This window comes from Prionailurus bengalensis, chromosome D1 (genome assembly GCF_016509475.1).
Source record: "Prionailurus bengalensis isolate Pbe53 chromosome D1, Fcat_Pben_1.1_paternal_pri, whole genome shotgun sequence".
Lineage (NCBI taxonomy): Eukaryota > Metazoa > Chordata > Mammalia > Carnivora > Felidae > Prionailurus > Prionailurus bengalensis.
In genome coordinates, this window is record NC_057346.1 from 16,624,740 (window position 1) to 16,637,852 (window position 13,113).

Below are 13,113 nucleotides of genomic sequence, written 5' to 3' on the forward strand. Positions count from 1 at the left end.
CCTGAGGCCAGAGTGTACCCACAGCATCATTTTGTATGTGTGTGCACTTGTTGGGGTATCACATATTTGGATGGCATCACATGTTTTGGCTGAATCTATTGATAGTCCAGTGCTACGCTGCCAGCTCCCTTCTCATTACCACCTCTTCTACACGTGCTCCATGGGCAAGAGCTGTTACTATGGAAATATATTATTTTTAAAAACAGAAGCAGCCCCAGGCTTGGGAAATATCTCCAGAACAAACCCACGCGGGCAAGGAGGTTAATAGGGTGTTCCTGGGTCCTAGGTGCTAGGAGAAGAGAGGTGGTGGTGGTGGAGGGAGATTAATATTCCATGTTCTATTCTCAGACTCTACTAGGTTCAAGTTCTTTCTGGTCGGTGTCTCCTGGACCTCCGCCAGGCACTTCTATGTAGGAGGGATGCTCTGCACCTATTTACTCACCCAGGGCCTAGTTTAGGCCAAGAAATGGGAACCAAAGAAGCTGCTGTGCCTAGGGGTGTTGGGAGAAGGAAGCCGACGCCACCCACGGAGGTCATGTCCTTAACCCCACATGCGTCCAAACTATAGAAATCTAAGTGCGTAAGGGAAATCAGAGGAGATACCTCAAGTGAGCGAAGTTGCTCTTGCTGTGAGCTCGGGGGGGGGGGGGGGGGGGGGGGGGGGGGGGGGGAAGGGAGTACCCCTTTTTCAGTATGGGGCGGGGTGGTCAAAGATCCCGCCTATTTTCAACCCCGGAACCTCCTCCCCTCGGCGTAGTCCTCCCGCCCTCCTCTAAGCGCTTGGGCGCCAGGCTCGCCAAGCCCCGCCCAGCGCGGGTGCGGCTCCTTTAAGGGCGGGTGGGGGCGGGGCGCCGGCCGTGTTGTCAATGTCGGCTTTGCGCACGCAGCCCTTCCGGAGCCGGTGCCGGTCCGCGAGCCCCCACGTCTCTGCAGAAGAGTCCCCGCCCGGGTCCAGAAGGGCCCACGCCGTGGGAGGAGTCGGGCGCTGGCAGGCGACTAACCCAGGTCGGACTGCCGGACCAACTGAGGAGGGACCCGGATCACGCAGAGAGGGACCCCGGCGCTGCGAGCCCCCAGGACTCCTCTCATCGATCTGTGGCATCCACTAGTTCCGGACACCCATCCCCGCAGAGCCCCCAAGCCCGCGCGCTCAGCCCCGGGGGAGCCCGCCCCCGCCCCGCGGCCCGCCCGGGCCATGCTCCCCCGGGGCAGCGGCTGAGCCCGTGCCGGGGCCCGGACCGGAGCCCGTGCGGAGCATGGATCCGGGCTGGGGGCAGCAGGACGTGGGCTGGGCGGCCCTGCTGATCCTCTTCGCCGCCTCGCTGCTCACGGTGTTTGGCTGGCTGCTACAGTATGCCCGGGGCTTGTGGCTGGCACGGGCCCGCGGGGGCCGGGGGCCGGGACCCGCCTTAGCTGCCGAGCCCGCGGGCTCCCTTCGGGAGCTGGGCGTGTGGCGCTCGCTGCTGCGGCTGCGGCCGACTCGGGCTGGTGCCCCCGAGGAGCCAGGCGTCCGGGGCCTCCTGGCGTCGCTCTTCGCCTTCAAGTCTTTCCGAGAGAACTGGCAACGGGCTTGGGTGCGAGCGCTGAACGAGCAGGCCTGCAGGGACGGGGTGAGTTGGACAGGAGCACCTAGGTGGTTCCCTCAGCCTTTCCTTCCAGGGCGGGGAGGGAGGGACTGCTCTTGCCTGGAGGGCCAGATGGGGGTGGGGATCAACTGGAGAACCCTACGGCTTCTCTTCCCGTCTGGGATCACAGAAAAGGGTGCAGGTGAGGCTGGAGGTTGTAGAAATCTAGCTATGTCCCAGATCCTCTATTCTGTGGTCAAGGTACTCTCTGGCTGCAAACCCAAGCACAAGTTGCTGTTTTCATAGCAACGCTAATCCCTGGGCCCGAGGGCACTTCCGTGTAGCCTGGGTGCTGGTTGTGTCGGGGAGCAAGGATAGAAGGGAAACAGGTGCACCTGCAGAAGAAATTTGCCTGGTCCTCATGCCACCACACCCAGTTAACATTTCATGCCCCAAATCCCTGGTTTGATCAGGCAGATAGATCCCCAAGGAGCCTGAAATATACACCACCACCCCCAGGCCCTTAGTAATTTCACTGATACAGTCTAACACACCCTTCTTTTTGCTGACCTGCAGTGTATATATTGAGGAAAAGGTGTTAAGGTGGAGAGCAGATTGACAGTCCATGCCCCTCTCAGTAGATGAGTCTGGAACTGCCTCTTGAGGGTCAGTCACAAACCAGCCCAGCCTACTTCCTCCCATTGCACCATGGGCATCTGGTCTCCCAGGAAGTAGGGCAGGAAGCATGGTCATAAGACTGAGGTGGGGTGGGAGGTAGAGGCCTCCGTGTCATGGGGCCCTCTCCCATCCCGGCCCAGTATTCTGTCTTCACTCTCACAGCCCATCAGCCCCCTACCCAGAAGGTTCTCCATTTCCAGCTCCCACTAGGGCTTTGCTCCACTAGCTCCCCAGATGCCTGGAAACAAAAGTGGCCACGTAAGAAGTTGCTCAGTCTCCTCTGTCCAGCTAGCCAGCAGAAAGCCAGATGGCATCTGTTAGTCTACATCTTGAACTCATGCCTCCACCCACTTCTCCCTGTACCTTGTCCCTTGGTCAGGAGAGACTCCCCAGGACAGCTGACTCAGCTGGACATTGGCCTCCCTTGCAGGGGGTGGGGAGATTGGGGTTCCTAGCATCCATCTCCCCATCTCCCTGGGCCTGGCCCTCAAACAAGTCAGCTACAGGCGCAGAGAAGTTGGTGTTCTCTGGTGTGCCAGGCACACGGGCCCTGTGAATCTGTTTCCTCCCATCCCAAGACCCGAGGAAGGGCTGCCAGCTCAGTGGGTGCCCCTTCTTCAGTTCTCCTTCCCATCCTGCTTTCTGGATGGGACTGCAGTAGGCTGTTTCCACTGCTGTGTAAGAATCAGGAAGCTCTTTCAAGACCCAAGCTAAGCAGCTTTCTGCTGCCTAATACCACCCTGCTGTCTGCCTTGGGGAATTAGCCAGGCCTCTGGAAGCTTGAGCTCTCTGAGCTTGCTTTTCTTGCCAGTGCCTCTGGTAAAGTTCCCCACGCCCATGTGGAGCTAGTCCTCAACCCCAAGAATATAGATAGGGTCATACTCTTGAGCCTCTGCATCCTGTGTATGTAGACGTAGGCTTAGCCTCATTTCTCCAGCTCTTATCTTGAATAAGTGGCCCTATTGCTTTTGCCTTTAGCTCAGCCGAGTCACTCTCTCCCTCACTATACGTAGGTAGCAACCAACACCTTTATTATTTTTTTTTCCCGGTGTGCACCTTTCTTTGGGGGTAGGTTGAGGAATGAAGAGAAAGGTGGGAGGAGAAGAGGGAGGCTCCTAGTATTCCAGGAGGAATCTAGGGTCTTCAGCTCAAGGTGATCTGGTCTTTGAGGTGGTCTAGCTCCTCCATCCTTCCTAGCAACTGCAGGCCCCAGAGAGGTGTGGTTCAAGGGGAACACTCCCTGTCCTAAAACCCTGAGCCAAGAAGGGGCCAGAAGCCAGCCTGCAGCTGAGGACTCCGCAGTGCCAGGACCCAGCCAGCAACCCAGCAGGCCAGCCCTGTGGGGGGCAGCTCCGGAGACCTGACCCTGTGTCCACATTACTTACTCCCTCAGAGTTCCATCCAAATCGCCTTTGAGGAGGTGCCCCAACTCCCACCCAGAGCCAGCATTAGTCATGTGACCTGCGTAGACCAATCAGAGCGCACCATGGTAAGGGGCTGCCGGGCACTGCCTTCTATAGGCCCCGAGGGGGGCTGGTCCCAAGAGTTTCCTTTAGTCTGAGGGTTCTTGGCCTGAAGTCTGTGAATGCCTTAGGAATGCAAGGATTGGCTTCAGGAGGTCTGAGAATCCCATTAAAGTTGCATGCGAAATGTAGCACATGTGTGTGTATATCTGCATTTTTCTGGAGAGAGGAGTCTTTGACTTTAATTCTTCTATGGGCTTGTGACCCCAGAAGGGTGAAGTCCCAAGGAAAACCCAGTGGGGAGGGCTCTCTAAAGGGCAGCGCAAAGCAAGGTTGGGCACCTTCCTCCATGCCTGACCCTCCTGGCCTCCGTGCTTCGCTTGTCTCAGGTGCTGCATTGCCAGCTCTCTGCTGAGGAGGTGATGTTCCCAGTCTCCGTGACCCAGCAGTCCCCCGCTGCCGTCTCCATGGAGACCTACCACGTCACTCTGACACTGCCACCAACACAGGTGGAAGGGGATGTGGGAAACTGAGCTGGGCAGGGGGCGGTTCAAGGCCTCAGCCTTTCAGTTTGCTTCCCTCTGGGACAGAATTTGGGAAGGGAGGGTCCTGGGGAGTAGGAGTAGTTGGAGGTGTGAGGCAAGTCAACCCAGCCCCTTTGTCCCTCCTCCGCAGTTGGAAGTCAGCCTGGAGGAAATCCCTGATGAGGGGCTGCTTGTGTCCTGGGCCTTCACTGATCGTCCAGATCTCAGCCTGACGGTGCTTCCCAAGCTGCAGGCCAGGGAGGTAAGGGGGCAGGGCTCGGCGGAAGAGGCAGAGCAAGGAGGGGGTGCAGAGCTGGGGGCCCCCCTCTTTATTCTCCTTTTCTCCCTACAGAGAGGCGAGGAGCAAGTAGATCTCTCCACCATTGAGGAATTGATTGAGGATGCCATTGTCAGCACTCAGCCAGCCATGATGGTCAACCTCAGGGCTTGCTCTGCCCCTGGAGGCCTGGTAAGTAGGCACTCAAAGCAAATAGTCTGTATGCATATCGTCCCCAGGGTGCTATGTCGGGATCTTCGTTCGTTTTCCCTCCTTCTGCTCTTAGGTACCCAGTGAGAAGCCACCCACGGTGCCCCAGGCGCAGCCAGCCATCTCCAGACCTATCCGGTTATTCCTACGGCAGCTTCGAGCATCTCACCTGGGAGGTGAATTGGAAGGTGAGAGCTAGAAGCAGCTGGGGGCCTGCCAGGGCTCTGGGTGCAGGTGCCCCCTGCCCTTCTTCCACGGGTGTAGTTTCATCATTCCTCAGCGGCTTCCCATCTTTGAGCATCTTCTCATTTCTCGTTCCTCCCAGGCACTGGGGAGCTATGCTGTGTAGCTGAGCTCGACAACCCTGCACAACAGAAGTGGACCAAGCCCACAAGTGCCGGTCCCGACGTGGAGTGGACTGACGACCTGGCACTGTAAGGAGTGACTCCTCCAACCCCACCCCTGCTCCTATGGGCAGACTGGAGATCAGACCCTTCCAGCATAGCCTTAGCACGAATCGGCTCTGCTTTCACTGAACTTTGGTGTGAGCCCCCATTGTATGCCAGGCCCTGGCCTAGGTCCTGCGGATACAGACGTGACCAAGATACACCCCCACCCCTGAGTCGATTGCAGGCTCCAGGCAGACACAGATGTATGTAAAGACGATGGTATAAGGGCTCCAGTCAAGATTTACACAGAATGCCGTGGGCGTGCTTAGGTGTGGGGAGATTAATTCCCATGGGGAGTAAAGATCAGAGTAGGCTTCATGGAGAAGGTGGCATTTAAACCGCACCTTAGAGCAAGAAGAGGGTTTCAACAGAGTGTGAGAGAGAAGTGTTTTTGGCAGAGGAAACAGCTTGAGCAAAGGGAAGGGGGTGGTTTGACATGGAGAGACAGGGAGGGCAAACGGGGCAGGATCAGGGAGGATCTGAATGCCTAGCATACTATTCACTGAGCAGAGTTCTGTCCCGTTCTCTTGGGGAGAGTATTTGTTTTTGTTTTTAATTGTTTTAAGATTTTTAAACATTAATTTTAGTTTTTTAAATTTACACCCAAATTAGTTAGCATATATACTTTTTTTAAGATTTACTTTTTTAAAATTTTATTTATTTGACTACTCTCTACACCCAAAGTGGGGTTCGAACTCATGACCCCGAGATCAGGAGTCACATGCTCTTCTGACTGAGCCAGCCAGGCACCCTGGGAAGAGACAGTAATTTGGAGGGCAGGCTCCATTGGAGCCCTTATTCCACGGGCCTGTGGCCTGTGATCAGTTCAAGGGTGGATTCAGTTTACTAATCTTCCCCTTCCCTGCCCCACCTCCTCTTGGCCACAGGGATCTGGGCCCCCAGAGTCGGGAGCTGACCCTCAAAGTGCTGAGGAACAGCAGCTCTGCAGACAGTGAGTATGGGGCAGGAAGGAGCCCGTCTGGATGGGTGCTCAGCGGGGCCCGGTTGTGGGCCCAGCTCACAGTGCTCCCCCTTTCCCCAGCTGAACTCTTGGGCCAGGTCATGCTGCCTGTGGGCTCCCCTTCCAGACCGCTGTCCCGAAGACAGGTATGCCCGCTCACCCTAGGGCCGGGGAAAGCCCTGGGACCAGCGGCCACCATCGCAGTGGAGGTGAGAAGCTGAGCCTGGGGAGAAGACGGGAGGACACTGGGGAGGCGCAGTTGTTGAGGCGCCGCCTCTTTGCTCTTCTACCCCTGGGCAGCTTCAGTATGAGGAGGGCTCCCCCCGGAACCTAGGTACACCTGCTCCCTCCACTCCACGCCCCAGCATCACTCCCACCAAGAAGATCGAGCTGGACCGGACCATCATGCCTGATGGCACCATCGTGACCACAGTCACCACCGTCCAGTCCCGGCCTCGTGTAGAAGGGAAACTAGGTAAAGAGAAGGGAGCCCAGCTTGAGCCAGGGGTCCCTGGCTGCAGACCCACGCAGGACAGGGAAGGGCAAGGGAAGACCTGATTCCAGCTCCTCCTGCTTTGCAGCCACATCTTCCTCATCATCTTTCTCTCTCAAGCCTTCTCTTCCATCCCTCCTTTTCCCCGCTGTTCCTATCCTGCTTTAGCGCTGGGTCGGCCAGGGCCTCCTCTACAAGACTCTTGTACTTCGCTCTCTTGCCGTCCCTTCCCCCTGGCCCCGGTTGCCTACTTGCGCCGCCTTCTACCCTCGGCCTCCTAGCATCCTTGGGATCCTCCAACAAACCCAGTGGCCTCTGTAGTACTTCTCCCACCCCCAGGGGCCCTCCAGGACATTTCTCCCAGCTCCAGAGGTCTCTTGGGGTTCCCCCCACCCCCAGGGGACCCCTGTGCCATCTCTGTGCACTCTGCATTTTCAAGGTGTCTCCCGATACCCTCAGTGGGTCCCATGCCATGGCCCCACACTCCCCTTGCTTCCCGTGCTGTCTTTTTGCCCCCATGGCATCTTATTAATCACCCATGTGATTAATCGTCCCTTCGTCACCCCTGCCCTCTGAGTCAGCCAAAGTGTGCATCTCAATAAAGACAGTAGGGGGTGGGGGCCACTTTAAGGCGCCTCCCGGCTCACTGACCCTCCCCCACCCACCAGACTCCCCCTCCCGCTCCCCGTCCAAGGTGGAGGTGACCGAGAAGACTACGACTGTGCTGAGTGAGAGCAGCGGCCCCAGCAGTGCCTCCCACAGCAGCAGCCGTGAGTGGGGGATCGGGAAGTATGAGTGGCGGTTGGCACTGGAGCCCCAGAGTCAGAAACCATTTTGGGTGGGGCACAGGAGTCCAAGTCCAAGAAGGAGCCACGGAGGAGTCATGTTACCAATCCTCTGTACCCCCAGCAGGGGAGAGCCACCTTTCCAACGGCTTGGACCCTGTAGCAGAGACAGCGATTCGCCAGCTGACGGAGCCCAGCGGGCGGGCAGCCAAAAAGACACCCACCAAGCGTAGCACTCTCATCATCTCTGGCGTTTCCAAGGTAACAGGGCTCTCAGGAGAGGAGCTGGGATAGGGAGAAAGCCCTAACGGGTCAGTCCTGCCCATTAAAATGTGTCCCTCCTGCCAGGTGCCCATCGCTCAGGACGAGTTGGCACTGTCTCTGGGCTATGCGGCGTCCCTGGAGGCCTCAATGCAGGATGATGCGGGAACCAGTGGAGGTCCCTCCTCACCTCCCCCAGACCCACCGGCCATGTCTCCAGGACCCCTGGATCCCCTCTCCAGCCCCACGAGCGTCCAGGAAGCAGATGAGACAACACGTTCGGACATTTCTGAGAGGCCATCTGTGGATGATGTTGAGTCAGAAACAGGGTCTACTGGCGCCCTGGAGACCCGCAGCCTCAAGGATCACAAAGGTGGGGGAATATTGGCATGTCCTCTCCACTTCTTTTTTTTTCTCTCCCCCCCGCCCCCGCCGACTTCCATTCTGTACTCGCTTTCCTCTGAGTATAAGGAATCCTACGCCCAGTCGAGCCTAGAAGTGTCCTAGCAGTGACACAGCCCGTGGATAGTCGTGGTGCTTTTCTAACTTCTAAGGCTTTGCCCCCAAACATCTTTATCCCTCTGCCAACGAGTCCGTCAACCACACATGTATTTTAACTATGATGTCAGCCTGCATCACTTCTTGGGATAATGAGATTCCTAAGTCCAAAGCCTGCCGTGTAAACACTTGTCTCATTATACTGGTCCCAAATTTACCTCCTTGAAGTTTTCCAGATGCAGCTTCCTGCTCGCATCCTGGAATTTGGCCACCCACCTTATCCTTTCATGATTTTTATGGGCTTTTAGAAATGCCCTCTGCTCCGTCTTTTCTCTCCAGAGTAAAGAGGTCCATTTGTCAGTCTGTCCTTACAGGGAAGCAGCCCTGTGACATTCCTCCTCAGCGGCAATAGTTAGACTTGCCCACAGAATCCCATGAGCGCCACCATTTTTTCCTCAGGAAAGATAAGAGGCATTGTTTTGTCTCTACTTTCTTTCCTAAGGAAGCCTGGCTTCTAGGCGAAGGAAAGGTTCTGTTCTGTATCTTTGACCCCTCCGTGCTTGGTCCTTTTCTCTGCTCCCCACCTCACCCCACGCCTGTCGTACCCCTCTGTCTGCCTCAGCCTCCCCTCTTCCCCCACAGTGAGCTTCCTGCGCAGTGGCACGAAGCTTATCTTCCGCCGGAGGCCTCGACAGAAGGAAGCTGGTCTGAGCCAATCACACGACGACCTCTCCAACACGACGGCCACCCCCAGTGTCCGAAAGAAGGCTGGCAGCTTTTCTCGCCGCCTTATCAAGCGCTTTTCCTTCAAATCCAAACCCAAGGCCAATGGCAACCCCAGCCCCCAGCTCTGAGGGCCCTCCTCACCTTTTGAGCGAGGAGAGGGCAGGAGTCCTCTCAGCCCACCCTCCACATCCTCTTCCATTCCCCTTCCTGGATTCCCAACAGCCTGGGCCAGGGAAGCCCTCTGGGTTCCAGGAAGCCCTGTCCACCCTGGGCTGTGGGGCCAGTTGGAAGGGTGCTTACAACGGGAAACATGAGAGAGGCGGGCACCTGTTGCTGAGAACACAGAAAAGGGAGTGGGTGGCCGGGAGCAAGAGGAGGGCTCTGCCCCTGCACTTGTGGGCATTCCTCGGAACCGGTTGTGCTGTCGACATTGGCCCCTCAGAGGAGTCCCAGGGTGCTCAGCTCCTCAGCTGGTCCTTCCTCCCCTATTTATTCTCTTTTCTATTTATACGTGTGGTCCAGGACCCTCAGTGCACAGACGAGAGAGGGCATCTCTCCCAGGTGACCCTTCTTTCCTGTCCCAGGAAGGTAGGCAATTCCCTTTGGGACAGGACTCCCTTGTCTCCCTCAGGTCCCCACTCTGACCAGCACCAGTGTCTGCCTCTGAGGACATTGGCAGCTCACAGAAAGCCGGGCCGGTGCCCGGGCTGGGGGGCAGGTACTCCCCACCTCCCTGCCTCCCCTCCTGCTCCTCGTCCCTCCCTCCCTTGATTACCGTTTTTGTACTTGATGCCTTCTCTGTGAGCAGTGGCTCTGTTGGAAGGAGGGAGCCCAGAGCTGGGTGGGAGCCTTCCCCAGAGCGATGGCTCCAGGGGCTTTACTAAAGACTGATGATGATGGAGCGAGAGCAGGGCTGCACCCTCCGCGTGTTGGGAGATGATGATGTCCATTGCTGTGTGATGGCTTGGAATTTAATTTATTAAATTAAAGTCAAATTGGAGTTTATAAACTGGACCACTGGTTATCCTTTGAAAGGTGAGTGGGCAGCGAGGCTGTGGGATGGGTGGGGTGAGAGGGTCAGAGCCAGGGGCCCAGACGGTGAGGTGGAGTAGGCGACCCACGTGTTGGGGCTGCTAAGAAGTTCCCGTGGGGAAGAAGGGACCTAGAGAGGATGAGGGAAGGATGAGGGACCTAGAGAGGGTGAGGATGTGGAGGGTGGGCTGAGAGGACCTAGAGAGGATGAGGGAACGGGCCTTTGAGGGATGATATTGTAGCAAAAGAAGGCCATCAGAGAAGAAAAAATCAATTAGGACAGGCATCTTCACTCCCCTTTCTTGAATAGGCTGTTGCTTCCCTGATAGAACAGAATCCTAGGCAGGGACTCTGGCTCTAGACTGCCTAGATTTGAATCTCAGCTGCTGTGATTACCTGCGTGACCCTGGGCGAGTTACGTTACCTCAGAATGCCTCAGTTTTTTTCATCTGTGAAATGGGAACCGTGATAGTAGCTCTGGCTTGGTTGTGGCCGGGAAGCAAATGCGTCGAGCGCTCACAGTTTTGCTGGCATATGGTCGGTGCTGTTGTCTCAGAAGAGACAGATTGGGAGGGGGAAGTCTTATAAGGGTTTCATCACAGTGAAAAGTCTTTCATTCCTAAGTTTGGGCAAGGTTCAGGGAGCTAGGGAGACTAGCAAAATCTACACCCCTGGTCCCTGTTCTCTGGGACCTTCCACAGGACTTGAACTGGGTAAGCTGCTACAGGGTGTCAGACAGAGCCCTGGACCAGGGACAGAAAGCCTGAGTGTGCCACAGACACACCAAGTGACCTTGGGACAGACCACTTCTCCTTTCTGGAACTCCACTTCCTCATCTCTAAAATGAGGAGTGGCCTAGATAACCATTCAGGTCACCTCCAGCCTCACCATTCTGACCTACATCACTGGGGGGTTAGGGCACATGCCTTTGGGTAGGCAGCACGGGACTGGCAATATTCCCCACGTTCCTGTCCATACTAGTCACAGAATACGGGATATTTAGAAAGAGTGGTAGAGTATGGATATTTAGCTAATTTGTATGCAGTGATACGCTCAACTCTAGGTCATGAGAACTCAAAGAGATGTATCTAGCTATTTCGCCTGATCTAAAAAGTGCAACTCTTAGTGGTCCACACACAGGAGTGGCTTGCTTACCAGGATGCCAAGGTAGCCAGACACACTGATCTCGAATTTCTCGAATTTTTACAAGAAATTTTTGTCACTGGGTGGGGGGTGGGGGGGGGGGCGAGCGTTCAGATTCCCACTGCACCTGCGGATTGAGTGGATGCTAACTGGAAGCTGGACTCAGCTTCTAGTGTTGAGCTGCCCGGAGCTCAATGGAATCATCTATTTTATGGTAAAGAACCTGATCACATTTCAAAGATACAGGTGTTTTTACATGAACACAAAAGAAATACAAAACATCACTTGATAACTTTATTCATTTTACACTTTCGGAAGAGAGCCACAGCTCTGGAGGAGTATGAATTACGCTTTAAGTTTTTGTGGCAGCTCTTAAAGACCAAATCTGAGGATGTGTCTGAATTATCCGGCCAAAATTGTAGCTTGTTTTCAAGAGAAGCAGATTGAGATGGAAGTAAACTATGCTAGACAGCAAGACTCAGTCTCAAATTTTGAAGACATATGTGTGGATTCCAGAGCTATCCTGAAATTTTTGCTCTGTAAAAATTGTTTTGAGTCTACATAGTTCTGTGAATGAACTTTTTCTTCATGCAATTGCTAAATTAAAGCTAAGAACCATCTTCAGTGGTGTAAATTTGAATTAAAGTAAGGTTGGCATTTTGTGAAGTATTACTCTATGCGCTTTTGAAGGAATGAAGTTGATAAAATATATTTTTGTTACTTCTGGATTGTATTTTTAAAGTCCTATTTTAAAATAGGGACAATAATATAATTCGCTGTTGTTAGTAACAAACTTCATGCACAAATTTCAGATTTTACTATGATGCTTATTTTTTTAAAAAAATTTTTTTTCAACGTTTATTTATTTTTGGGACAGAGAGAGACAGAGCATGAACGGGCGAGGGGCAGAGAGAGAGGGAGACACAGAATCAGAAACAGGCTCCAGGCTCAGCCATCAGCCCAGAGCCCGACGCGGGGCTCGAACTCACGGACCGCGAGGTCGTGACCTGGCTGAAGTCGGTATGATGCTTATTTTTAATAGTATCTTCTATTGAACATTTAATGTGTTTCCTGATGATATGAATTATATAGGCTTATTTTTAGGTTAGGAAATACAGAAAAATGTAACAAAATAAATATCAACCCCAATGAACTTTACTAAGATACATTATTTAACAAATATGTCTTGAGCCCTTCATGTTTCAGCCACTAGACTAAGTGATGGAGTATGAAGGTGAAGAACACATACAATCCCTGCCCTCCCTTACTGGAAGACTTCTTGGAAAAAGAAGCATATTCACTGAGACCAGAAGAATGAGTAGGCGTTAGTCAAATACATGCCAGACTGGGGAGAAGGGAAAGACGGTACCAGGCAGAGGAAACAAGTACAAAGCAGAAAAAGTAAAAGGCAGCTAGGTGTGGTAGAGAAACCGAAAGTAACTCGGGGTGGGAGAACAGAAATAGAGGACTAGGACTCAAGACACCATCGAAGTACACAGGACTCAGATGCTGAAGGCTCTAGAAAGCCTCACCATAGTTTGGGCGGGGAGGGTGGGGGGTGGGGGGGGGCGGTGTGTGCCCCGAGGCCACAGAATGCCTTTTAGCGTTTAAAGCAGGGTGGTGGTTTGATTAGGTCTCCGTGGGGAATGGCTTAGAGGAAAACAAGAGTGCACGCAATGGAACCAGTTAGTGTAGACATCCGGGCTCGACGTCGTTAATAGACTAGACAGGGAGCGGAGAAGGACCGGGAGGAGGGGCAGAGGGAGCTGAATTCGAGAGCTCCGGCGTGTGTTTAAGGACGTAGAATTCAACTTGGAGGAGGGTCGGACGTGATGCACGAGAGAGGAATCAGGGATGACTACCGGGTTTCTGACTTGGAGTGGGTGGATAACATGGTTGCTTACCGAGCCAGGGAACAGGAGAGGTGGGGGGCGGGGGGAGAGAAGACGGCTCAGGAATGCCGATATTTAAGAAATCGGAGTAAGAGAACGAAGGATAGAGGTAGGACCCTAATTTGGGCCGGGCGGGGCTTACAGCCGCGCGCACCC

General features: G+C 54.5%; 1 protein-coding gene across 2 annotated transcripts; it reads left to right on the forward strand.

The window, feature by feature from the left end:
• Nucleotides 1-850: 850 nt before the first annotated feature.
• Nucleotides 851-9,895, forward strand: C2CD2L (C2CD2 like). 2 transcript variants are annotated; one of them, XM_043579584.1, is made up of 14 exons: nucleotides 851-1,610; nucleotides 3,637-3,732; nucleotides 4,096-4,215; nucleotides 4,382-4,492; nucleotides 4,583-4,699; nucleotides 4,794-4,905; nucleotides 5,043-5,151; nucleotides 6,054-6,118; nucleotides 6,209-6,336; nucleotides 6,428-6,602; nucleotides 7,289-7,390; nucleotides 7,530-7,666; nucleotides 7,754-8,039; nucleotides 8,807-9,895. In XM_043579584.1, exons 1-14 carry the CDS (start codon nucleotides 1,257-1,259, stop codon nucleotides 9,016-9,018), a joined length of 2,124 nt encoding a protein of 707 aa, XP_043435519.1. In that variant the 5' UTR covers nucleotides 851-1,256; the 3' UTR covers nucleotides 9,019-9,895. The 2 variants fall into 2 exon arrangements, with proteins under 2 accessions (XP_043435519.1, XP_043435520.1); XM_043579585.1 differs by having other exon boundaries at nucleotides 7,533-7,666.
• Nucleotides 9,896-13,113: the final 3,218 nt, after the last annotated feature.